The following is a 26847-nucleotide window of genomic DNA, read 5'->3' as shown; positions in this document are numbered from 1 at the left end:
CCATATATATATATCAGGTCGTTTCGGGGCTATGACCTAAGCTCACTGTACCAAGTAATTCCCACGTCTTACTACGTACACATATGAAACTTTAGGCACCTTTTTTGTACCTGCAAAACTTTCATCTGTTCTCAAATCTAGGAACCATTAAAGGCTATCTCACCAAAACTTAACAATTTCTTTGGAAATTTCTTCAATTCCAAAAAAGATAGCCTTTACATACGTATAAAAAACCACATTGGGCAGGAGGTTGGAGTCCTAACCAATAAGAGAAAGAAGTGTAATTGCAACTTGATTTCAACAATGGGAATGCATGCCCAGTAAAAACCTAGTTTCCTTATTGTCCACATATGACATGTATTGCATTTGTTAAAACCTACTTTAAAATGAAAATATCTTTGATGTATATGATTTAATTGGTTAAATCCGACATATTTTTTTTGCCTGGCTAAAACTAGGTCATTGAAACAATAGAGGTTTGATAAGTGAACAAAGGAAGACAAAGTTTTGGAGCTTGGGTCCTCTTGGAAATCAGACTTCATTAAATATTTAGGGAAGTAAAATGTAAACAAGATCACACAGAAAACACTTAAAACAGTTAGGCTTTATTTTAGGGATCTCTAAGCATCATGTTATTTATTCCTAGCAACTATTAAGTGCTACAATTATGGTAATCATGTCACAAGTGATAGAACTGAAGCATAAAGTTATTAAATAAAAATAACAGATATTTAGTGAATACTTATGTGCCAAGAGATGTTTTTCAAGGGCTTTTCAAATATTCTTCAAGTAACGCTATGAATAAGATCCATTCTCTCATAGTTCACAAGAGAAGAAATGGAGCCAGCACATTTACAAAACTAAGTCACAGGGCTAATAAGGTGCATGTACAATTTATACTCAAATGACCTGGTTTAATTTCCATGTCTTTAAACTGGACGCCACACTGCTCACTCCTCATTTGTATATGGATCAAGGATCTTGGTGAAAGATCTGTATGATGATATTTACCACTATGCAAAACCACTTCACCAGAATTTTTGGCACAGAGGAAACAAAAACCTAGCTGGGAAGTCAAACAAGTGTTATCTTTTTTTCTGTTTTCCAATGTTTTTCTTTTAAGAATAAACTTGCCTATCTCATGAAACACAATGAGAAAAATATTCCTATGGCTATGATGGTGGATTAGCTTATTTATCAGTGAATCTACATTTCCTCTTTCTGACCACTATGAGAAAGCATATACTTTGCAGAAAATTAATAAGTTTGGCCATGTGACTTCTTTTGACAATACAATGTAAATGGGAAGTGATAGCCATGAGTTCTGAGCCCAGGAATTAAGCAGCACATTTCTGCTTGCTCCTCTCAGAGCTGCTAATCTCTGCTATAGAAGGTCATGTACCAAGTAGCACATTGTTCTGAGAATAAAATATATAAAAAAAAGATATGACCTGAATCTGTGGTCTAAAGGCAAATCCATTTATGCCCAGGCTACCTCAACTGAAACCCTGCCAAACCACAAATGGGTTAACGAGAAATAAATTCTTATTTTTAAATGTCAGTGCTGTCTTGGGTTTTTGTAACACAACTTTAGCAATTAGTTACATCTACCATTAACATATTATATGAAATTAATTTAGAATAGTCATATATTTTCTCTACATGAATACAAGGGATAAATATAGAGAGTATAAAGAATATATATATATTAAAAGAGATAAATGTGTATGAAATATTAATTTATTTTTTAAATAGTAATCAAGTGTAATTTTTATCCGCTTATTCTTGTTTTCTTCATTAATATTTTATTTTTTCCATGAAAGTATTGTCTAACCATGCTAATAAGCAGTGACAGAAGGGGAGAGATAGAAAATTTAGTAAAACAAGATACATTCCAAAATATCTGATATCCAGTGGAGGAAAAAAACAGATATGTAAAAAATATCAGCGGACACCAATTATTACCAAACGAAAATGCCAACCTCCACCAAAAATAAATCTAATCATTGATAATGCTAGACTAAAACTGATTCAGAACATACAAACAGGTCCATTCTCGGCTGAGGTGGGGCAGATCCAAATGGTTCTTATACAACAACCTTGTTGTTTTGCATAGTAACTTTGAGTGCCAATTAACAATTTATTACTCTCAGCTCCAAATCTAACACTCATTGCCCTGTTCTGAGATAATGGAGCTAGATCCTGTAAACTTTTCTTCCTTGTCGGCTCACATGCTGTTTTGTCAGTAAAAGGCACTGGAGAGACACTGCAGGAGAAGGGGCTCTTCTTCCTGGTTTCATGGTGTTTTCTCTCCTTTGGATACTATGGTGCTCTTTCCAGCTGCATGAGTGCAGGAAGTCCTGTGGTATTCACTCTCCAGCAAGTTTTGTGTCCAGTCCCAGTCATAGTTCCTTGCCCTCCAGCCTCGGCTTGCTGACACTCTGGTAGGGAGGTCTTCCTGCTTCCCAGTCACAGCCTGAGATCCATCCTCACCCACTGACTGAGGAACCACTCTGTCCCAGGGCAATCCAGTGAACATGACTGCCATGAAGCTGTCTGCACCCACACTGTCTTCAGTGATGTCTGAAACCCAACCTCAGTGAGTAGACCTGGCTGCAAAGTGATTCCTCCTTTGGGTACTCTCCTTTAACCCTAAGGCAGTCTATGTAATTTTCTTTTACTCCCTCTTACTAGGCTATCCCCTACAAATAGTTAATAATTCTTTACATCAAACTTCTCCTGGTTTCTGTCTCCTGGCTCGACTCTGACTTATGCACTTTACAACTTTGGGTTGTTGAATACGCATTTTCAACACCTTCAAGGGCTAGGACAAATGAATTAATTTGAAAATATGAGTGGAATTATTCAGCTTATCAAGCCTTATAAATAACAGTTCTTGATATTATGTTTTGAGATTTATACATCATTTGTTTTAATAAATAACAAAAGTTTAAAAAATATATAATATGTACCTGGGTATATATTTTAAAAATTAACAGATACAAAGATTTAAAAATAATTCTACAACACAAATGGTGAAGCCTTAGAAAACTGCGGAATTTGGTGATTATGATACATCAATGTGGAGTCATCCTTGGTAACAAATGTCCATTCTGGTGAGTGATGTTGATAATAAGGGAGGCTATGCATGTGTGAGGACAAGGGGCATATGGGAAATTTCTGTACCTTCCTCTTAATTTTGCTTTGAACCTAAAACCACTCTAAAAAATAGTATCTTAAAAAGTAGTTGGCTTTTGAAAAAATGACAAATATGGTTTTTATAGACGGTGAGAGTAGCATTATATCAAATATAGTTCAGCTAAAGTGCCTGGTGCTTACAAATGTATCTTTTTGTTTCTAAACAGGATTCAGAAGACAGTCTGTTTTCAGGAAAATCCAAGAATGCACAATTCTTATCTCCCTCTGAAGATATTGAGAACCTGAAATACATAGATAATATATCATTTATTTTAGTAATATATAATAATATTTTGATAAATAAATACAATATTTAGACTACGAGTTTTATATCTAAATCTGAATAGTTCCCACATATTTTTTTCTATGGAAACAGTTAAATAACTATGTTTGTACAATTGTTCATATATTGCTTTTTTCCTTCTAAGATTAATTTCTTCAAGGCATAAAATAGAAGAGCTCTCAAGAAACTTACAGTTTGGAAGAAAAAGTTGAGCCATTTGGCCACACCCTTGAATTAGTATTGCTTCTATGGAAGAGTCCAATCCATGAAAAAACACGCAACAATTTCAAAACATTCTATGGAAAAGAAATTTTATTAGAAGTGAAATAAATTGTTATTATTATTATTATGATGATGATTTTTGTTGGAGAAGATGCGCCCTGAGCTAGCATCTGTGCTGATGTTCCTGAATTTGGTATTTGGGTTGCCAGCACAGCATGGCCACTGACGCGTGGGGTAGGCCCACACCCGGGAACTCAATCCAGGCTGCCGAACTTAATCACTGGGCCACACTGCCCACCCCTAGAAGTCAAATAAATTGTTGGTACTAATTTAAATTTTGTAATAAGAAATAAAGTTAATTCTTTTTACTTCATAGTGTCTTTCAATTTAGAATATAATGTTACACACTGGAACATTAGGTAAATATGTTAGTATGACGAAGTGAAGTGGATAAACTGACAAAGATGCAATTTCTAGGCTCTGAGAATTAATCAAAGACCAACAATAATTTGTGAGGTGGAAAAACTGCTAGAGATTCAAGTGAAATAGAGCAAATTTGTAGTTTTTTCGCCTAGCACTACTCCAATGTCTACCCTCATCCCCACTCCAGCTCAGTGAGCAAGAAAAATTGTAGTTTTTACATTTGGGGAAGGCTGCAAAAATCAACACTGTAGCTGCCAAGGGGCAGATTTGATTATCAGAGGGGAACGGGTCATGAGATAGCCCACTACTTTTTCAGTTCAAAGTGCTGAATTTTCTTGATAACTAATGAGGAAAACCCATATTTTTTCTTCTTCAAGGCTGTGATATTCTTTGTGTCAAGCACAGTGCCAACCATAAATAAATGTGAAGGTAATAAAATGAGAGTACAATAGAAGATATGACATTAGCTCTACACAGTCTTGGATGATGGAAAAAATGTGCAGATGTGTGGAGGAGACCAAGATGATCCCAATAAAAAGTAGACGCCAAAGAAGACATGAGAACTGAGTGCAAAGTTATAAGCACTCCCCAAAACACACACACACACACACATACACACACACACGTGGCAGAGGGTAGAAGCCCTACTGACTTGTAGTATTTGAATACAGCCTTTTAAGAAAATTACTGATTGACAACTAAGCTATGTAATCACAAAGGTAATCCTTAGGAAGTCAGGCTAGAAAATAAAAACAAACCATAAGAATTTGAAAAATAAACTGAACAGAAATATCAGAGGCACACTTCTGAGGAGAAGATTCTGCAGAAAAGTTTATGCACATTAAAAAAAATTATAAATCTAAGAAACATGAAATAGAATCCACATTTACTAAACTATATTATAAAATGTATCTACTTTAAAAAATAGAAAACCTGCAAGGAAATTGGAAAATATCTTCCATACTCAGGGGAAAAAAAAACAGACAATAGAATCTTTTACTGAGATTAAATGTTGGATGTATTAGAAAAATGTTTTAAAGTAATTATTATAAATATATGTAATTTATAGAGTAAACTATGTTTTTTTTTTTTTTTTTTTTTTTTTTTTTTTTTTGTGAGGAGATCAGCCCTGAGCTAACATCCGCCAATCCTCCTCCTTTTTTGCTGAGGAAGACGGCCCTGGGCTAACATCGGTGCCTATCTTCCTCCACTTTATATGGGACGCCGCCACAGCATGGCTTACCAAGCAGTGCGTCGGTGCGCGCCCGGGATCCGAACCAGCGAACCCCGGGCCGCCGCAGCGGAGCGCGCGCACTTAACCGCTTGCGCCACCGGGCCGGCCCCGTAGAGTAAACTATGTTTGAGTAATTAAATGAAAATATGATGGCAGTGACAAAACAAGCCGAAAATTTCAATAGAGAAATAAAAATTATATAAAGGAACTCAATAGGAATTCTGAGTTCAAAAATATATTGTGTGAAATGAAAACTTCTCCAGATTGATCTACAGAAAATTTCAGATGCAGAAGAAAGAACTGACGAAATTGAGGATGGAATAATACAAATTATTTATCCCAGAGGATGAGAGAGAAAAATTAACACAGTTCAGGACCTTTGAAACAGTATCAAGAAAATCAACAAAGGTGTAAATATAGTCTGAGAATAAGAGAGACGGGAAGGGACAGGAAAACAACTTTAAGACACTATGAATGAACAACTTCTTAATTTTGATTTTAAAAATATTTATAGACCTAAGGAGCCCAGAAAATACTAATAGACTCAGCACATTGAAATTCACATCTCTAAACATCGTAATCAAATGACTGAAGAAGACTTGAAGACAAAGACAAAAAAAATAATCTTGAATAAACAGGCAGGATTATGAAGTGACTAGAGTCAGTGAGAAATCAGGGAATGGGTGGGATATCTCCCACCTCCAGCAACACTTAGGCCACGTCACCTCCACGTTTGTCCTAGACACTATTCCCGATTGGGGGGAGGTGACATTAGCAAGATGGAGGAACAGGAAGCCTCAGGTCCTTGTTCTTCCATGAAAACAATTGAACAATATATCCAGAAATAAACTATTTTATTTGATCTCATGATTTTTGACAAGAGTGTCAAGACATTCAATGGGGAAAGGACAGTATCCTCCACAAATAGTGTTAGGAAAACTGGCTATCCTCGTGCAAAACAATGAAGTTGGATGCTTACATTACACTATAAGCAAAAGTTAACTCAAAATAGATTAAAGATTACATCATGCTCACCACCAAAATACTAATTACAACCCATCACCACACACATGTATCGAATTATCCCTTTCACCCTCCTCCCTCCCCCCTCTGGTACTCCCTCTGGTAACCACCAATCCAATCTCTGTCCCTATGTGTTTGTTTATTGTTGTTATTATCTACTACTTAATGAAGGAAATCATACGGAAATAGAAGTACAATGATGTACACCTGAAATTTTTACAATGTTATAAACCAACGTTACTGCAATAAAAAAAATTAAAAAAAGGCAATAATAATAATAGACTATTAAAAAGGCTTACCTAAACCATAAAAAAAAAAAAAATAGATTAAAGACCTAAACATAAGACCTAAAATTCGTAGAAGAAAACAAATGAGGAAAGTTAATGACATTGTATTTGGCATTGATTTCTTGGACATGACACCAAAAGAACAGGCGACAAAGCAAAATTAGTCAAATTGTACTGCATCAAACTAAAACACTCTCTTTATTAAAGGACACAAGGTATAGAATGAGAGAAAATATTTGCAAATCATATCTGATAAGGCATTAATATCCAAAATATATAAGGTACTCCTACAATTCAACAACAAGAAAAAAACAACCTAATTAAAAAATGGGCAAAGCAATTGAAGAGATAACTCTCCGAGAAAGATATCCAGAGGCCAACAAGCCTATGAAAAGATTCTCAATAGCACTAATTATTAGAGAAGTGCAAATCGAAACCTCAATGAGATATCACTTCATACCCATTAGGATGGCTACTACCAAAAAAAAAAACAAAGAAAATAATAAGTGTTGGAAAGGATGTGGAGAAAAAAACTCTTGTATACTGTTGGTGGGAATGTAAATTGGCATCCACTATGGAAAACAGTACGGAGGTTCCTCAAAAAATTAAAAACAGAATTACTATATAAATCAGCAATCCCACGGGTGGAAATATATCCAAAAGAATTGAAAGCAAGATCTCAAAGAGATATTTGTACACCTATGTTCATTGCAGTCAAGAATGTTCAATGTTCAAGATAGGCAAGTGGTAAAAGCAACCCAAATGTCCATTGATGGATGAATGGATAAAGAAAATGTGGGGTATACATATGTGATATTATTCTTTCTTAAAAAGGAAGGAAATCCTGTCACATGCTACAACATGGATGAAACTCCCCAAATATGCTAAGGCAAATAAGCCAGTCACAAAAAAATGTGTATGATTTCAGTTATATGAGGTTTCTATAGTAGTGAAACTCGTAAAAGTAGAATGGCAATTGCTAAGGGTTGGGTGGTTAGAGAGACAATGGGATTTATTGGTCATGAGTATAGAGTTTCAGTTTTGAAACTTGAAAAAGTTCTAGATATAGTTCTAGATATCTGTTGCACAACAATCTGAATATAGTCAACATGACTAAACTGTACACTTGATTTCTTTGTATTGTACAGAGATATCAAATTATAATGTTGCACACATGACTCTTATATAATAAAAAAGAAAGATTCTCCTAATTTAAAAAAATGGTTAGGATGCATTATATAGTTAAAATGTAATAAATAATTTGTAAGATATTGAATGATTCCACTCTATGACATTCTGGAAAAGGCAAAACTATGGTAAATACTGTTAAGTGTATTTGAAATCAGCAAAAGAAAAACTACTAATTACATATAGGAAAAAAATATGATTAATAGATGAGTTCTCATCAGAAGCAATAAAGATGAGAAGACAGTGGATGACATATTCAAAGAACTGAAAGTACCAAAAAAAATCAATGAAACTCTGTCAAACAAGAATTCTAAATTCAGCAAAACAGTCCTTCAAAAGAGAAGGTCCAATAAGGATCTTACAACATACACGAAAAGGAGAGAATTTATTAGCAGAACTGTCTTCAAAAAATATTCTTCAACTAAAAGTAAATGATCCTAGATGTAACTCGTATCCACAAGAAGGAATGAAAAGCAACAGAAATGTTAAATATGTGGGTAATATGAGGTTTTTTTGTGTGTTCATTTTCTTCTCTTAGTTTCTTTAAAAAATAAGATTATTTAAACAACAATTCTAACACCGTATGGTTGGGTCTTTATCACGAATACAACCTTGGCAAGTGGGTACCTCGTAGGAGGAAAGAAAACTTAATTTTTCAGCATTTGTTGATTTCTGTGATGTAAAGACACCTGAATTGTTCATTTCAAGACACCGATGTGAAATCATAAATGCAGTGCTAGAAAGGGTGTGCATAATCGGTGTTCCCAAACCAGTGCTAGCTGGCTTCAGGACAATATTGTTAGAAGTAATATTAAGACCACAAAGGAGGGGGAGAGGAAATGGAGCTGTTAGTGCTAAGTTTCTCTATTTACTGGAATTCAGTCAGAATTAATTTGAAGTAGATGGAAATCAGTTAAAGATATATTTGTAATACTCTCAGCAACTACTGAGAAAATAATTTTTAAAATATAGCCGAACTATCAACAGAGGAATTAAACGGAACACCAAAATAATGTGTTTAACACCAAAGATGTCAGGAAAGGTGGAAGAAAGGATCAAAAGACACAGACATAGAACAAAGGGTGAAATGGCATATCTTAATCCAACTATACCAATGATTAACTTAAATGTGAATGGATAAACATTCCAATAAAAGATAGAAATCATTATACTGAAAAAAAAGTAAGATGCAGGGGCCGGCCTGGTGGCATAGGGGTTAAGTTCACATGCTCCGCTGCAGCAGCCAAGGGATCGCAGGTTCGGATCCTGGGCATGGACGGATGTACTGCTTATGAAGCCATGCTGTGGTGGCATCGCATATAAAGCAGAGGAAGATGGGCATGGATGTTAGCCCAGGGCAATCTTCCTTAGCAAAAGAGGAGGACTGGCAAGAGACGTTAGCTCAGGGCTAATCTTCCTCACAAAAAAAAAAAGTAAGATTCATCTGTCTCTATATCAAACATACTTTAGATTCAAAGGCACAAATAGGCAAGAGTAAAGGATGGAAAAAGATATACCCTATAAACACTAATCATAAGTGAGCAGAAGTGGTTCTTTTAATATCAGAAAAAGTAACTGTTAAAACAAGAAATGTTATTAGAAATAAAAAAAAATTTCAAAATGTTAAAGCTGTCAGTACAAAAGGAAGGTAAAACAACTAAAACATATATTCACCTAACAACAGAACCCTCAAACACATGAAGTGGCAACTATCAGAATCAAAAGGAGAAATGAACAATTTAATAATTATTGTTGGAGATTTAAAAGCTCTTCTTTCAGTGATTGATAGAACAGCTAGCATTAAGACTATGGAAGACTGTAAAAACATTATGAACCAGCTTGATATAACTGGCATTTATAGAAAGTATTCTAGTTTATAAAAGGTTCACATAGTTCAAAGATGAAATCAAAAAGGAAATCAGAAAATATCTTATAATAAACAATAATAAAAGGAGAATATATTAAAAAAGTCAGGAGGGACGAACATTAATACTTAAAGACTATTCATAGCTTTGTCTCTCATATTCAAAATGAAGAATGTTCTAAAATGAATGATCTGAGCAGCTTCATTCTCAAGAAGCTATAAAAAGAAGAGTCAATTAAAGTTATAGAAGGAAGAAATGATAAACATATATTTAGCTGAAGGTTTATGCTGAAATCTGTATACTGTTTATGCTGAAATTTGTATACCAGAATAACTCATGGTGGCCCCAAATGGAGCACTACCCACATATCCATGAGCATCAGCAATAGAATAGATAAATACGCTGTAGTATAATCAGACAATGGAACAGCAAGGAGGTATTGACCCTTTACAACTTCACGCAACAATATGGATGAATCTCACAAGTTTAGCTTTACCTGAAAACCCAAAAATAAAGAATACGTACTGTATGATTCCATTTATATAAAGTAGTTTTTAATTCAGAAGACTACGAGAGGGTCATTTTGTAGTACAGGGGAATTTCAATTTCTCATTCCAGGTGATGATTACACTTGATGAAAATTCATTAAGCTGTTGGGATATAGTACATGCATCACTCTGTGTGCATATTACACTTCAATAATATTATCACAAAAAAATTATGAAAATATGCAAATATACTTTAAAATATATATATAATGTGGAAGAAATTCTAAAAAATACAACTAGTAAAAACTAAAACTAAACAAAAAGAAATACAAATACTAGAATTGTCTTACAACTTCTATTAGAATTTTATCTGTAATTCAAAAAACTTTCCACATTCAGTTGTAGATCATTTTGATGCTGAAGTAAGCAATATGTACAAAGAAAATATAATGCCAATCTTACACTATCTCTTGTAGGGTAGAGAAAAGAGAAGATACTTTCAGCAAGATGAAACAGGCTAATAAAATATGAGTTATGTGTATTTTTGATGATAATATCACAGAAAAAAGGAAATTACATGTCAGTGGCAATCATAAATTGACATAAAGATTGCAGCAATACATAAAAATAATAGACCATGACAAAAGTGGATTGATTGAAGCAATACCATGTTGGATTCACATTTGAAATTCCATAAAATTAATCCATCACATTAACAGAGTAAAAAAGAAAAAGGATGTCATCGGGGCCGGGCAGGTGGCGTAGTGGTTAAGTCCGCACCCTCCGCTTCGGTGGCCCGGGGTTCTCAGGTTCGCATGTGGGGTGCAGACCTATGCACCACTCATTAAGCCATGCTGTGGTGATGTCCCATATACAAAATAGAGGAAGATGGGCACAGAAGTTAGCTCAGGGCCAATCTTCCTTAGTGAAAAGAGGAAGACTGGCAATGGATGTTAGGTCATGGGCAATCTTCTTCATGAGAAAAAAATTTTTGTTTTTTTTAATTTTTTGTTTATTGCAGTAACATTGGTTTATAACATTGTAAAAATTTCAGGTGTACATCATTGTACTTCTATTTCTGCATAGATTACATCATGTTCACCACCAAAATACTAATTACAACCCATCACCACACATATGTACCGAATTATCCCTTTCACCCTCCTCCCTCTCCCCTTCCCCTTTGGTAACCACCAAAAAGAAGAAAAATGATGTCATCACTTTCATGCAGAAGGTATTGATAAAATTAACACTCATTCTTGCTTTAAACAAGAAAAGCAAAACGATCTTTAAAAAAGATAAGAATAAAAAGGAAAAATCCATGCAAAGATCTAGAACAGACAGGATAACTTTGAGAAAGAAGAACTGATAAAGTAATATAAATTTACCATTAAAAAAAACAGTGCTTAGAGTAAGGAATAGACATAAAAACAGATAACTAGATCATGAAACATGTTAGAAAGTGCAAAACTATACCTACACATATACAGAATGCAGATTTCAACAAAAACGCAAACTCATTAAGTGGAGAAAGTACAGTCTTTTCAATAAACATTGTGGAAACAGTTGGCTATCAATATGAAATATAATAAAAATAATAATTTTATCCTTACCTTACACTGTATGTACAAATAAGCTCAAAATTGGTCACAAACCAAAGTGTAAATTATAAAACCTCAAGAAGATGTATTAGATAATCTACATGACCTTGGGTTAGGTAGAGATTTCTTAGATACAACACCAAAGCTACGATCCATAAAAGAACAATTTAATGAACTGTACCTCATCAAAATAAAAAATTTCTGCTCTTTCAAGAGAAAAACAAGACAAGTCATAGACTTGGAGAAAATATTTGTAAATCATACATCTGACAAAAGGCTAGAAAACTAAATGAAAATATGGTGGCAGTGACAAAACAAGTAGGAAATATCACTAGGGAAATAAACACTATATGAACGAAACAAATAGAAATTCTGAGTTGAAAAATACACTACTTGAAATGAAAAATTTACTAAGTTGATTCTACAGAAAATTTGAGATGCAGAAAAAAGAGTTGATGAAATTGGAGATGGAGTAATAGAAATTATTTATCCCAGAGGATGATAGAGAAAAATTAACACAGTTCACAGACCTTTGAATCAGTATCAAGAAAACCAATATAGACGTAAACATACTCTGAGAAGAAGAAAACAGACAGAAAGGGACAGAAAAGCTATTCTAAGACTCAATGAACGAACAACTTTTTAAGTTTGATTTTAAAAATATTTGTAGACCCAAGGCGCTCAGTGAATACTCATAGACTCAGCACATTGAAATCCACATCTGAAAACGTCAGAACCAAAGGACTGAAGAACTTTGAAAGACAAAAACAAAAATAATTTTGATAGAACAAGCAGAAGTATTAGGTAATTATCAAGTCAGCGTGAAAATCAGGGAATGGGTGAGATATCTCTCACCACCAGCAGCACTTAAGCTGCACTACCTCACACAGAATCCACGTTTTTCTGAAATCTGTTCCAGATTGGAGGAGGATGACATTAGCAAAATGGAGGAATAGGAAGCCTCAGCCCCTCATTCCTCTATGGAAACAACTTAACAAATATCCAGAAATGAACCCATGGAAATTTGGTCTAATGATTTTTGACAAGGGTATCAAGACTCTTCAATGGGGAAAGGACAGTATCTTTCATAAATGGTGCTGGGAAAACTGGCTATTCACATGCAAAAGAATCAAGTTGGAAGCTTACATTACCCCATACACAAAAGTTAACTCAAAATGGATTAAAGATCTAAACATAAGACCTGAAACTCCTAGAAGAAACCATGGGGAGAAATCCAATGACATTGTATTTGGCAATGATTTCTTGGGTATGACATCAAAAACACAAGCAGCAAAAGCAAAAATAGACAAATGGGATTACACCAAACGAAAATACTACGTGCATCAAGGGACACAAACAAGAATGAAAAGCCAAGGTACAGAAGAGGAGAAAATATTTGCAAATCATATCTGATAAGGGGTTAACATCCAAAATATATAAAGAGCTCCTACAATTCAACAACAACAAAATAATCCAATTAAGAAATGGACAAAGGAATAGACACTTTTTCAAAGAAGATATACAAATGGAAAACAAGCATATGAAAAGATGCTCAATATCATTAATTATTAGAGAAACACAAATCAAAGCCACAATGAGATATCACCTTATACCCATTAGGATGGCTACTATTAAAAAAAAAAAAAAACAAAATAATAAGCATTGATGAGAATGTGGAGGAAAAGGAATCCTTGTAAACTGTTGGTGGGAATGTAAATTGGTCAGTCATCATAGAAAACAGTATGGAGTTTTCTCAAAAAGTTAAAAATAGAATTACCATATGAATCAGCAATCTTACATGTGGAAATATATCCAAATGAATTAAAAGCAAGATCTTGAAGAGATATTTGTACACCCATGTTCATTGCAGTCAAGAATGTTCAATGTTCAAGATAGCCAAGTGGTAAATGCAACCCAAATGTCCATTAACGGATGAATGGATAAACAAAATGTGATATACACATACAATGTAAGATTATTGAGTCTTCAAAAGGAAAGAAATCCTGTCACATGCTACAACATGGATGAAACTCCAGGTCATTATGCTAAGGGAAATAAGCCAGTCACTGAGAAAAGTGTGTAATTCCAGTTGTATGAGGTTTCTAAAATAGTGCTACTCATAAAAACAGAAGGTAGAATGGCAAGTGCTAAGGGTTGGGAGGTTGGGGGGACAAGGAGATTTATTGTTCAATGGGCATAGAGTTGCAGTTTTAGATGGTGACAAAGTTCTAGACATCTGTTCCACAACAATGTGAATACAGTCAACACTATTCAACTGTACATTTGATCACTTCGTAATGTAAACAGATGTCAAATATAATGTTTTACAGTTGAAATTTACATAAAAAAGATACTCAACTAAAACAAATTGGTTAAGATGCACGATACATTTAGAAAGTAATGAATAAGATATAAGATATTATATGATTCTACTGTATGACTTTCTGGAAAGGCAAAACCACGGAGACAGTAAAAAGTCAGTGGTTGCCAAAATTTAGCAAGGAGGAAAGGATTAATAGAGAGACCATGGAAGATTTTTAGGACAGTAAAATTATTCTGTATAATTCTATAATGGCAGATACATGTCATTATACATTTGTCCAAATTCATAAAATGTACAACACCAAAAGTAAACCTTAATGCAAACTACGGTTTTGGATGATAAAGATGTGTCGTTGCAGGTTCATCAACTATAACAAATATACCACTCTGATGGGAGATATTGATAATGGGAGAGACTATGCATGTGTTGACCCTGGGGGTGTATAGGAAATCTCTGTACCTGTCCCAATTTTGTTTTGTAAACCTAAGAATGCTCTCAGAAAATAAAGTCTGTTTCTAAAAAGACTGGGTAATGTGGTAAATTTTAAGTTATGTGTTTTTGAAATCAGTAGTGGGAAAACTGCTAATTATATATAAAAAAATAATAACATGATTATTAGGTGAGTTCTTATCAAAATTGAAGAATAAAGGGCAGGGAATTACATGTCCAAAGAACTAAAAGTACTGAATAAAAAAAAAAAAAAAAAACTCCTTGAAACAAGAATTCTAAATTCAGCAAAACAGCCCTTCAAAAAACAGAAGGTACAATAAGGATCTTATACCACACAAAAGCACTGAGAGAATTTATGAACAGAACTGCCTTCCAAAATATTCTTCAGCTAAAAATAAATGACACTAGATGGCAACTCACATCGACAAGAAGGAATGAAGAGCACAGAAATGGTAAATATACGGGTAAATAAGAGTCTTTGTGTATATGTGTTCTTCTCTTAATTTTTTTAAAAATAAAATTATTTAAAGCAATAATTATAACACTCTATAGTTAAGGCGATCTCATATATGGGTGAAACCCTGTATTGCTAAGTGGGCACCTTGAGGGGGAAAAGAACACTGTATTTTTTAGCATTTGTTGATTTCTCTGGTGCAAGGACACCTGGAATACCTCATTTCAAGTCACCAATGTGAAATCATAAATGCTGTGCTGGAAAGGATGTGCTTAATTGGTGTTCACAAACCAGTGCTAGCTGGCTTCAGTAGAAGTAATTGTAGAAGTGATATTCAGACCACAAAGGAGGGGGAGAGGAAGTGGAGCCATGATGATGTTTCTATATTTTACTGGAATTTAGTAAGAATTAAATTCAAGTAGATAGTAATCAGTTAAAGAAAGATTTGTAACATTTACAACTACAAAAAACAGTTTAAAAAATACAGCCAAACCATCAACAGAGGAATTAAAATGGAAGTCTAAGATAACATGTGTTTAACACAAAAGATGTCAGGAGAAGTGGAAGAAAAGATCAAAAGACATAGACATAGAACAAATAGCAAACGAGAAACCTAAATCCGACTATATCAATTATTACATTAAATGTGAATGAATAAACACTCCAATCAAAAAATAGAAGTTGTCGTACTGAATTAAAAAGTCAGATTCATCTATATGCTCTCTACACACACTTTAGATTTAGAAGGAAGATAGGTGAAAGTAAAAAGATGGAAAAAGATACACCCTATAGATAGCAACCATAGTGAGCAGAAGTGGCTATTGTAATATCAGACAAAATAGCTGTCAAAATAACAAATATTAACAGAAAAAAAAGAAACATTTTAAAATGTTAAAGCTGTTAGTACAAGAGAAAGATAAAATAATTTAAACATATATTCACCTAGCAACAGAATACTGAAGTACATGAAGTGAACTATCAGAATTAAAAGGAGAAATAAAATATCAATAATTGTTGTTGGGGATTTAAAACCTCTTCCCTCGGTATTTGATAGAACAGCTAGTCAGAAAATCAGTCAGACTATGGAAGACTGTAAAAACACTATGAAACACCTTGATATAACTGGCATTCATAGGAAGTATTCTAGTTCATAAATAGGTATCAACAATTTTAAAAGATTGAAATAATTCAAAGTATATTCTCCGAAGACAAAGCAATAAATTGTAAATTCACAAAAGAAAGAAATATGGGAAATTCCGAAACATTTGTAAAGTAATACACTTCTGGAAAACTTATATTTCAAAAATGAAAGCCAAAGCAACATTAGAAAATTCCTTAGAATAAGTGACAATAAAATGAGAATATGTAAAAAATTTTAGGGTGTACCAAAAGTAGTGCTTAGAGCAAATTCATATCTTTGTCATATTTTCAAAAGGAAGAATGTTCTACAATGAATGATCTGAGAAGCTTCCCTCTCAAAAAGCTAGACTTAAAACAAGTCTAAAACAAGACTCAAAGTTATAGAAGGAAGAAATGATAAACATAGATTTAGTTGAAAGTTTATGCTGAAATCTGTATACCAGAATAACTCATGGCACCCCATATGGAACACTACCCAAATATCCACAAGCCTCAGCAATAGAATAGATAAATATGTTGTAGTATAATCAGATAATGGAACAGCAAGGAGGTATTGACCATTTACAACTTCCTGCAACAATATGGATGAATCTCACAAGTTTAGCTTTACCTGAAAAAGCCAAAAATAAAGAATACATACTGTATGATTCCAGTTCTATAAAGTATTTTTTAATGCAGAAAAGAATACGAGAGGGTCATTTCGTAGTGCAGGTGAATTTCAATTTCTCATTCTGGTGATGGTTACCCTTGATGAAAATTCTGTAAGCTGTTGAGTAGAGTATGTGCATCCATCTATGTGTATATTAGACCTCAATAAAATTATAATAAGATAATATTATGAAATTATGCAAATACATTTTAAAATAGATATGAAGTGGAAGAAATTCTAAGACTTGTGAAAAGTAAAACAAAAAGAAATACAAATACTAGAATTGTCTTACAACTTCTATTAGAATTTTATCAGTAATTCAAAAAACTTTCCACACTCAGTTGCAGATAATTTTGATGTTGATGTAAGCAATATATACAAAAAAAATATAATGCCAACCTTATAAAATCTCTTGTAGGATAGAAGAAAGAGAAAACACTTGCCACAAGATGAATGTGGCTAATAAAATATGTTATGTGTATTTTTGATGAGAATATCATAAAAAAAGGAAATTACATGTCAATGGCAATCATAAATAGATATAAAGATTTCAGTGAATATAAACACAATGGAATATGACAGAAGTAGATTTAGTGAAGCAATTCTATGTTGGATTTACATTTGAAACTCCAAAATATGAATCCATCACATTAACCGAGTAAACAAGATAAAATGAAGTGATCACTCTGATGCAGAAGGCATTGATAAAATTAAGATTCATGCTTGTAAAAAAAAAATAAAGCAAAACAATCTTCAAAAAGATAGAAATAATTAGGAAACATCCATACAAAGTCCTAGAACAGAAAAGACAACTTTGAAAAAGAACTAATGTAACTAATATAAACTTACTGTAAAAAAAAAAAAGAGTGCTTAAATTATAGATTTGGCATGAAAATTGATAACTAGGTCAATGAAACAAATTAAAAAGTGAAAAACTATACCCACACACATATGGAATACAGACTTCAACAAAGATGCATACTGATTAACTGGAGAAAGTATAGTCTTGTCAACAAATGTTGTGGAAACAAGTGGCTATCATATACAAAATAATACTAATGTAATAATAGTTATTATTTTATCCATATGTCACACTATATACAAAAATAAGCTCAAAATTGCTCACAAACCTAAGTTTAAACTAGAAAACTTCAAGAAGATAAATTATCTATATAAAGCAGATTAGAACATATATATGCGTATATATAAAGTTATATATATACATATATTTACGTATATATATATAAAGTTATTTATGGAGAAAAAATCACCTTTGCTCTAAATAATGCTTCATGATTTAGATAATGATGTAGAAAAGTATAAACTTCACTTCCACCTCCCTGCATCACAAAAAATAAATTCTCGATGGATTATAGACCTAAATGTAAAAGTTTAAAAATAAAAAGATATAACTTACAGAGTAATGTAGATTATCTTCATGACTTTTGACTAATTTCTGAAATAGGTCCAAAATAATCATTCACACTCAAAATGATAAATTGGACTCTGATACTATGAATAAATTCCGGTCATTAGAAGACTCCAATATGAGAGTAAAAATGTAAGTCACAGAGTCAAAAAAGGCTATTTGCAGCTTATAAAATCCAAAACGGTCTCATATGCAAAAAGGAGCAACAACTTCTAGGAAGGAGAAAGACAGACACCACATAGGAGAAATGGGCAAGAGCCACAAACAGGCACTTCTCATTCTCACAAAAAAGAATATTCTAATGATTAAGAGCTCAGAAAAATGTGTTCAATCTAATAGTAACCAGGAAAACGTCTACTAATGTAATAATGATACTGTTATACAACAATCAGAATTATTAAAAATTCCTGATAGCACTAAGAATTGGTTCAAGGTACTATTCATTAAAATGTGTATTTACACAATAAACTAAAAAAAGGTTAAGATAATATAATAAATTTGACATACACTTATATTTATGACCTTGCAATTTCATTCTGATGCATAGAAGACAGTATACTATAATTATACAGAAATGCAATTATAATACAATTATATTTATAAATTATTATAATATTGTTATAAATACAATATTTATATTGTATAAAAATAAATTATTAAATAGGATATATTTATATATATTATGATTTTACCAAAATGTCATAATCATATAATACAGAAGTGAAAATTAACTACAGATAAATGTAATAATATGAAAATATCATATGAAGTAAAAGACACATTAAAAATGTACACTGAAAGTTCCATTTATATAAAGTTTAAAAATAAGCAAAGATAATTTATAATATTAAATATGAAAAATCAGAATAGTGGTTAAGTGAGGAGGCAGGAGAAGCGATGAGAGTACACTCAGGGGTGGGCTGCTGTGGGTCTGAAACTTCTATTTCATGACATGATTTGTAATTGCATCTGTTTTTTCACTTGCAATCAACCTGCACAAACGTGTTATGTTCAGTTTCCTTGATGTATGGTAAAATTAAACAGGCAAGTTTATTTTAGAAAAGAAAAAGCATTTATAGAAAGATGGTTTTCTCTGAAAAACAAGAACTGGAAATTATCAAATGTGCATTAGTGATATAAAAATATAAATAAAATATTATAAAATCAAACAGTGGAACAGTAAGAGACTTTAAAATAAAGACTACAAATATCTATAAAAATATGGATGATTTTCACAAATATTGACTGAAATAGCTTTTAATAAAATGTTGGAAACATTTAAAATCTTACCAGTTCTTCTTCATTATCTATGTAAAGCAGGTTAGAGTTCTTAGAAGCACAGGCCATCAAACTCTCATTCCATGTTTTTCTCTCAATACTAATGTAATAGCAGTTGTTGGAATATGTTAACCACTCCTTTGGACAACGACCACAATGATATGCTAAAGAAAGATTATGAATTGTTATCCAAAAACAATTCAAATTTAAAAAAATAAAAATTAACCTACATATTTGCATAGGTAGAAACATATGTGTACATAACATCTATGCGCCCTCACAGGCTGGTACATATAAGGCAAAACACACACACACACACAGACACACACACACACACGTACAGAGAAGAGTCAGCCTCTCAACCCCTGATTTATATGCTCATATAAAGAAACACACAAACAAAAATATTCACTCTATATTGTCTTGAAACTCAACGAACAAAAACACTTTTTTTTAGAATAGTAAAATTATTTATCTCTCATCAGTAGAAAATTTGGGCCAATTAGCAACAATGGGTATGGTGATTTTAAATGAATTTCCTTCCTATTGCTGCACAAAAAGGAAGACTGTGCGATAATTATTATATGTGAACATGTATTACCCGATTTTGTAATTCATTGTCCTCCAAAAAGTCTATTATCATTTTTAACTAGCCTAAGATATAGACAAAGTAAAAAGTATACTAATATCAGAACTTTGAAAATCATTATATACCTTTCTGTTTCCTTGTTACCAGGGATGAATTTTTCCACTCCAGGGTTACAGCAGCTAGAAAAATCAAGTAATTTTTATACACAATATTATTGATCTAAATAAATAAAAATAATTTTAGTTTCTTACTTTGAAATTTTGCATATTGTTTAGTTAGAATTAGAATAATCTGGAAAAATATGATTTTACCAAAAATATAATAGTGAAGATTGGGGGAAAAATATTTCAAAGCCTAAAGAACCAAACATCACAATGTCTTACAGTATTTGGTTTAACCAATCTCAAAAATTAATCTGTATTCCTCAACAAGGTCTGTCAGTCTCCTAAAGCAAGTCTTTGATTTATGAAATCAGGATTTATGTGTATATATATATATATATAAAATATTATCTACAATCATTCTGTTATTTATACTTTTGTTAAATTCAGAATGAGTACTCCACAATTAGTCTAAATGCATACATTAAAATGAGAGTTCTAGTCCATAATATTAGAAATGTATAGAGGCACTGATATTCATTAAAATTAAAAGTTCCCTTATAATCTTTCAAATATTTACTTACTGGGAATAACAACTGTCATGGTTACCACAGTGGACAGCAGAACAAGGCAGATGATTCCCAGAATCCCAGCAACGAGCTTCCATGTAGATGACGGTAAATCTGCAGGGAAACAGAGAAATGGAAACACTGAGAAAGGAGAGATGGAGACAGTTGTTTAGACAGTTTCCATATAAGACAACCGACATGCACAGGGAATCATATACATAAACTTGAACCACCAAACCCATATCTACCATTGTCATCTTTGTCTCAGAAGATACCATTGCATTTTCAGTAAATATAGTGCTCCTTGAGTTGTTAGTCAAAGACCACAAATCTTAACAATGGCTGAATGAAATTAGTCCTCAAATTTCATGTTAGAATGCCATATTCCAACTTCAAGCTCTGATCTTCACAAATGAAAAATAGGTGAGCTTATTCCCTACTCTTTCCCCGCACCTCTGTGCCCCAGCTGCACATCCTAGAGCAGTTATACTGCTTGAGTGTCTATTAAATGTTTTACCTTTGCCGTGGTGGTTCCTGTCGTTCCCTTGAAGATCCTGAGAGGAATTTGGAAGGTTTAGTTCAGCATAGGTCATTTCCTCCTCAATTACTGAAATGGAGCTTTTAGTGCCCTTAGGTTTCATTTGCTGTTTCTTTGAGTCCTTAACCAGATTCAGCTCTGCATAGGTTATGCTTTGATTATTCATCTCTGCAGCTGAGTGATGTCAAGGACTGTGCTCTATGAAAACTGTACTTGAGTGTTTAATAGATGGTTTATATAACAACAAGATCCCTAGTACAGTCGAATGGGTGGAGTTGAGGTGAGTAATAGTACTCATTTTGCAGTTGAACAATGTAAAAGTGTGGTTCTAATTTTCTTACAGCTTTAAACATGTTTCGTGATGGAATAAGTAGTTTTTGAAATGATTTCCTATGTTTGACACAAGATTATTGGTTAGAGAAATGTAAAGCGACAAATTAGTGAGCAATAAAGGAGTTCATAAAGAATAATGTCTTTATAAGTTTAGTCAGACTCCACAGAAACATTTTACCACTATTAGAATAACTGGATTCAAATTAAAATGCCATATTAGAAAAAAATGGTGCACCAAGTTTTATGACAATTTTAAAATCCATTCATGGTTGAAAATGAGTGTTCACAAGTTGGGGGAATAGTAGTGTTAGCATTTATAGTAATTTCCTACACTAAATTAGTTTGATTTAGAAACTTACATTTATTTATTAAAGGGGATGAAGTGTTATCAAATGATCTTTTACTTTGAATGATTGTGGAGATTTGAAAAATCATTAAAAATTTAAAGAAATATTTTTATGTTGAAAAGTCTTATATGACACACTAAACTTATTCAAAACCTAATAAATAATGAAAACAAAACAATTATTAAAAAATTTTTTAAATATTTAACACAAGTCATGGGAAATTGATTCAATGGCAAAGATGTGAAACCATAAAATGATAAATAGGAGTGTAGATAATTTATGGAAGAACACTTTTGTTTCAAATTTCCAGAAAGATCCTATGGCTGTCTAAGTCAGTGAGGGTAGCTTTAGTTGTGCAACCAATTGTAATAAATCCGATAATATAATTTATTAATTCAGTCAGTGAGCTCTGCCGTGAGATCTAGAATTAATTCTGGCTTTGAAACTGATAATGTGTGACCTTTAAAAAGTTACTTAGTATCGCTCTAGCAACCAAGTTTTGCTAATCTAAAGCGAGAGTAAAAATATGTAATATAGAATGCATGTAAAACACTTAATACTCAATCTGGGCTTTATAAATTCTCCATAATATGTTAGTTATTTTAACTATTATTTTAACACAACTGCCGTGTTGTTATTTCCAATTCCTATTAGTTAAACCAGTAAAGTAATTCATTAGATAGATGTCTCTTTATCAGTATGTTATGTCTTTTTTGCAATGTTTTCTTCAATTATTTAAAGCTTTTAGTTTAGAGTTAAGTTTAAATTAGCATTTTATGAAACCCACCCCAACATGGTTTTTGTTAAAAATCAAACTACTTTTATTTCATCCAGGTACCTGTATTAGGAATTACATTCGACCTTCATGATTTGATGAATTCATTTTGAATCAATTTTTAAAGGCTGGGCTAAATACAAAATATATATAATTCTATCTATATTGATTACAAAATCCCAAGTTAACTGTTCATTGTCATGATGGTTTTTGTATTTCCCATTAAATTCTATCGTTTTACAAACACAATTATGCATGTGTATGCACTTTAACTCTCCACAGGCAAGAATTTGAATAATTTGAGAACTCCTCCAACATATTTCATCTTTTATGCTTTTTTATACCCTGAGATAAAGATACTAATGTTCTCTTTGATTTGATTGTATGTAAGTTGTACCTCAGTGGCATACCCAGCCTTTGTAATCTCCCACTAAAGGAAATGGACTAGCAGACAGGAGAGTAGCCACACATACCTTCTGTTGTCCAGAAAGTGGTTCATCCTCTAGCAGGAGGTCAGGTTACTCTTGTAAATAAACAATATCTGTGGTCTTCACAGACTGCCCTGTGAAGGCTCAGAGTGAAGCAATAGTGGAAAAAGCATATTTCTCATTAATGTGACACAGGAAATTATTACACTTGGGCTATTTTAAAAGCAGTTTTTCTTATCACACACCTCCAAAATATAGGAGACTGGGGTTTGTAGTGTATCATTTGGTTTGTCCATTGACAAGTGCCTCTGAAAAATTGTTTTCATATTTTAAAAGATATAGGAGGACAGACTTGACCACATTATGCTAATCTCAATCACAAACACTGGAAACTTAGGCCTTGTGTAGATGTTTAAGTCTTACTCTCAGACAAGTTGCTAAATTCTGGCATTACATACTTTTTTCCTGTATACCCTTATTATGTCAGCTCTATTACCATGGAAAAAATTCCAAATTCTAAACGTCTCTGAGAAGGATAAAACATTAAACAACATTGAACTATGTGATCATGCCAGAGATTGAACTATTAAATAACTACTTATTATATTATCATTTATTCATCCTCCAATCATAACTAGTTGTCTGTATTTTAATAGAAATATTTGTTGTAAATGACTAAAGCCCAAGTCTAACTCTGTAGGTTTGTAAAAAAAGATATTTTTTAAAAATTTCACTTAACCCAAAAATGGAGAGGGGAAAGTAGACTTTTAAAACACAAGCTAAAGGATACATGAACATCAAAACAATCAAACTTTAATTTAAACGACCTAGGTGTGGCAAATGGAATTCTTTTCATCATTCTTCATCTTGTATCAAGAAAGGAGGAAATGTTTATCATTCCTAAGGATATTCACTTCTAATGAAGTCTCTAGGAGATGGAGTTCAGACAAACTCAAATTAACTTTCTAAAATTTAGAAAAGTGGTAACTGAATCCAAAGTTATGTCCTCATAATCTGGGCTAATATTTGAGCCTTCTATAATGATGGTTAAAGTTGGCTTGCTATATGTATATTTCTAGTAATTATATTTTATTATATTTTGATAACTAAATGAATAATTTCCCTTCTATTAGCCACATTATAGAATTATAATGCTCAAGTCATTTATTAATGATGTCAAATAATGTAAAATTCACTAAAGTTGTCTTTTTAAATTTTAGGTACTCATATCTACTATTCCTAGTCATCCACTTTGGTGTTTTCATTTAATAACCTTATATATGTTGTGTCCTTTGGTTACATGTACAAACATGGGTTTATTCTACTGGCATTTAACTTAAATGAAATGTATGTTCAGAAATATAAAGCCATAATGAAATTACTCAAAATAATGAGTAGTTATAATTTACTCCTTATTATATAAATACTATATGTACTTGTGACTATTTCTAATAACAGTAATACCTGATATTTACTTGAGAGATGCATAAATTACAAGTCAACAACAAGTGAAAATGTTATTTTAATATGGTTGCAGTATGTATTCGTTTTCAAAGAATTTTAAAAAAAGGAGAGAATTAATTATCAGTTGACTCTAAAGAAAATATTTAAGGATCTTCTAAAGATGAAACACTTATTCTAAGTGAAAAATTTGGATAAGCAGAAAGGAAAGAAGAGTTGAAGAAAAGAAATTATGTGGAAATATCTATATGGATATTGAGTGAATAGAATATTAATGATAAAGTTTCAAATTTTAAAATAGATATTTCTATTAGAATTCAAGAGAGCAAATACTGCATAAGCAGTAAATAAACGCAGGGGATTGTTAGGTCTTTTCACTGCTTGAGGGGGGGTAAAAATACTAGTTTGTAAGATGTTAATGAGTAAGGAAAGTCTGCAATAAAATGTTAAGGCACTCATAAAGAATATTTAAAGCATATCAAATTAACAAGTTCTTATAGGGGAAGGTGAAAATAAAAATATTTATTGTGAAAGATAAGAAAACAAAGGAAAAGTAAAATTCAAAGAAGTGGTAGTGTTCATCCCAAATTAAATATTAACTATATTAAACTTAACAATTAATTCCACCTCTATATTTACACACATGAAAAATATATAAATAATGTTACGTAATACAATAATTATATTAAATATGAATAGAATAATTTTCAATTTAAATTCCAAGGATGTTGACATTAAAAATAACTGTTTTCTGTCTTAATGAGACACTCCTTTAACATAAGCATAAAGAAAGATAAAAGTAAAAAGATGAAAAATACACCACGCAACACAAACCAGTAGAAAACTGCTATAAGTAACGTACTGTCCCAATATAAGACAGAAACCATTGTTGGAAATGATGAAGCATGTTTCATAATGATAGGCTGAATATCAAAACCATTAGGAATGTTTTTTTTTTGAATCTGTATTTACTCAACAATACAAGTTCAACATAGATTTGAAAAAAGTGAAAAAGTAAACAATCAAAAATGGAGATTTAAACAATTCTCTCTCACTGCTTATCAAACAAGCAGATATATCAGTAAGGCTATAGAAAGATTTAAACTAGACAATTAACCAATACATATATACACACAAACACACTATACTAACATAGAATACTCATTTTAAGTTCACAGGGAAATTTTCCTAAAATACACTATATACTCATATTTCCAGGTATATTAATATAAAATATATAGAACTGTGGTGTCACTGCAGTAACTGCTAGACAAGTTTGACAAGTGGGTACTTGAAATTTGGATATTCAATTTTAATTTTTAATTAAAAACAAAATTTTAAAATTGTTTCTCAGTCACACTAGCCACATTTAAACAGAGAGGTACCACGTTCCCAGCTTCAGAAAAAATTCTCTAACTACAGTTTATCAAAAATAGATATTAATAATCAAAAATTTGAAAATATTTATATGGTTTTAAATTCAGTAATCAATTTATAAATAACATATGGGCCAAAGAAATGATCACAATGAGCAGTCACAATTTGTATATGAATTATAATGAAAATATAACAGCAAAATTCTGTCTTGTGAAATATTGATTGCATTAAATGCATATCTTACAAAAGAAAAAAAAAAAGCAGAAATTGGAGCATGCATCACAAGAAACTAAAAATGGAAAAACTAAAATCAGGTTAAATTAAATCCAAATGAAGTAGAAGGAAATAAACAATAAATAGTAAAAAATCAAAACAATGAACAAAATTACAGTAGAGAGGATCAATGAGGCCAAGGTTATTCTCACTGAAAACACTTAATAAAATTGGCAAAAGACTGTTGAAGAAAAAAATTGAAACAAATCTTTTAATTCTACATTATACAAAGGAAGACCATTATGGTTTTTACATATATTAAACAGATAATAAAGCCACAATATGAATACATCTTAATATCTATATGAAATAGAAAATTCCCAGAAAATGCAAATTACCAAAATGCAGTACAACAAAGAGAAACCTAGGTAAACCTAACATACACTAAAGAAATTGAGTTCCTTATATAAACCTTTGTACCAAAAAACTCTACAAGCTGAAAAGCTATCAGTAGTGAATAAGAACGCTTGAAAATATAACAATACTCTTACACAAAGACTTCCAGGTAACAGAAAAAGAGG

General features: G+C 32.1%; 1 protein-coding gene across 1 annotated transcript; it reads right to left on the bottom strand.

Moving 5' to 3' along the window:
• Positions 1 to 1790: 1790 nt before the first annotated feature.
• LOC131416337 (NKG2-A/NKG2-B type II integral membrane protein-like) lies at positions 1791 to 21654 on the bottom strand. The gene is made up of 6 exons (XM_058558804.1): positions 21312 to 21654; positions 20810 to 20908; positions 20250 to 20303; positions 19548 to 19699; positions 3674 to 3777; positions 1791 to 3440 (listed from the first exon to the last, which is right to left on the bottom strand). The coding sequence occupies exons 1-6, from the start codon at positions 21496 to 21498 to the stop codon at positions 3320 to 3322; spliced, it is 717 nt and encodes a 238-aa protein (XP_058414787.1). The 5' UTR covers positions 21499 to 21654; the 3' UTR covers positions 1791 to 3319.
• Positions 21655 to 26847: the final 5193 nt, after the last annotated feature.

The sequence above is a fragment of the Diceros bicornis genome, chromosome 17 (assembly GCF_020826845.1).
Source record: "Diceros bicornis minor isolate mBicDic1 chromosome 17, mDicBic1.mat.cur, whole genome shotgun sequence".
In the NCBI taxonomy this organism is placed as follows: Eukaryota; Metazoa; Chordata; class Mammalia; order Perissodactyla; family Rhinocerotidae; genus Diceros; species Diceros bicornis.
This window is presented reverse-complemented; position numbering and strand designations above follow the sequence as displayed.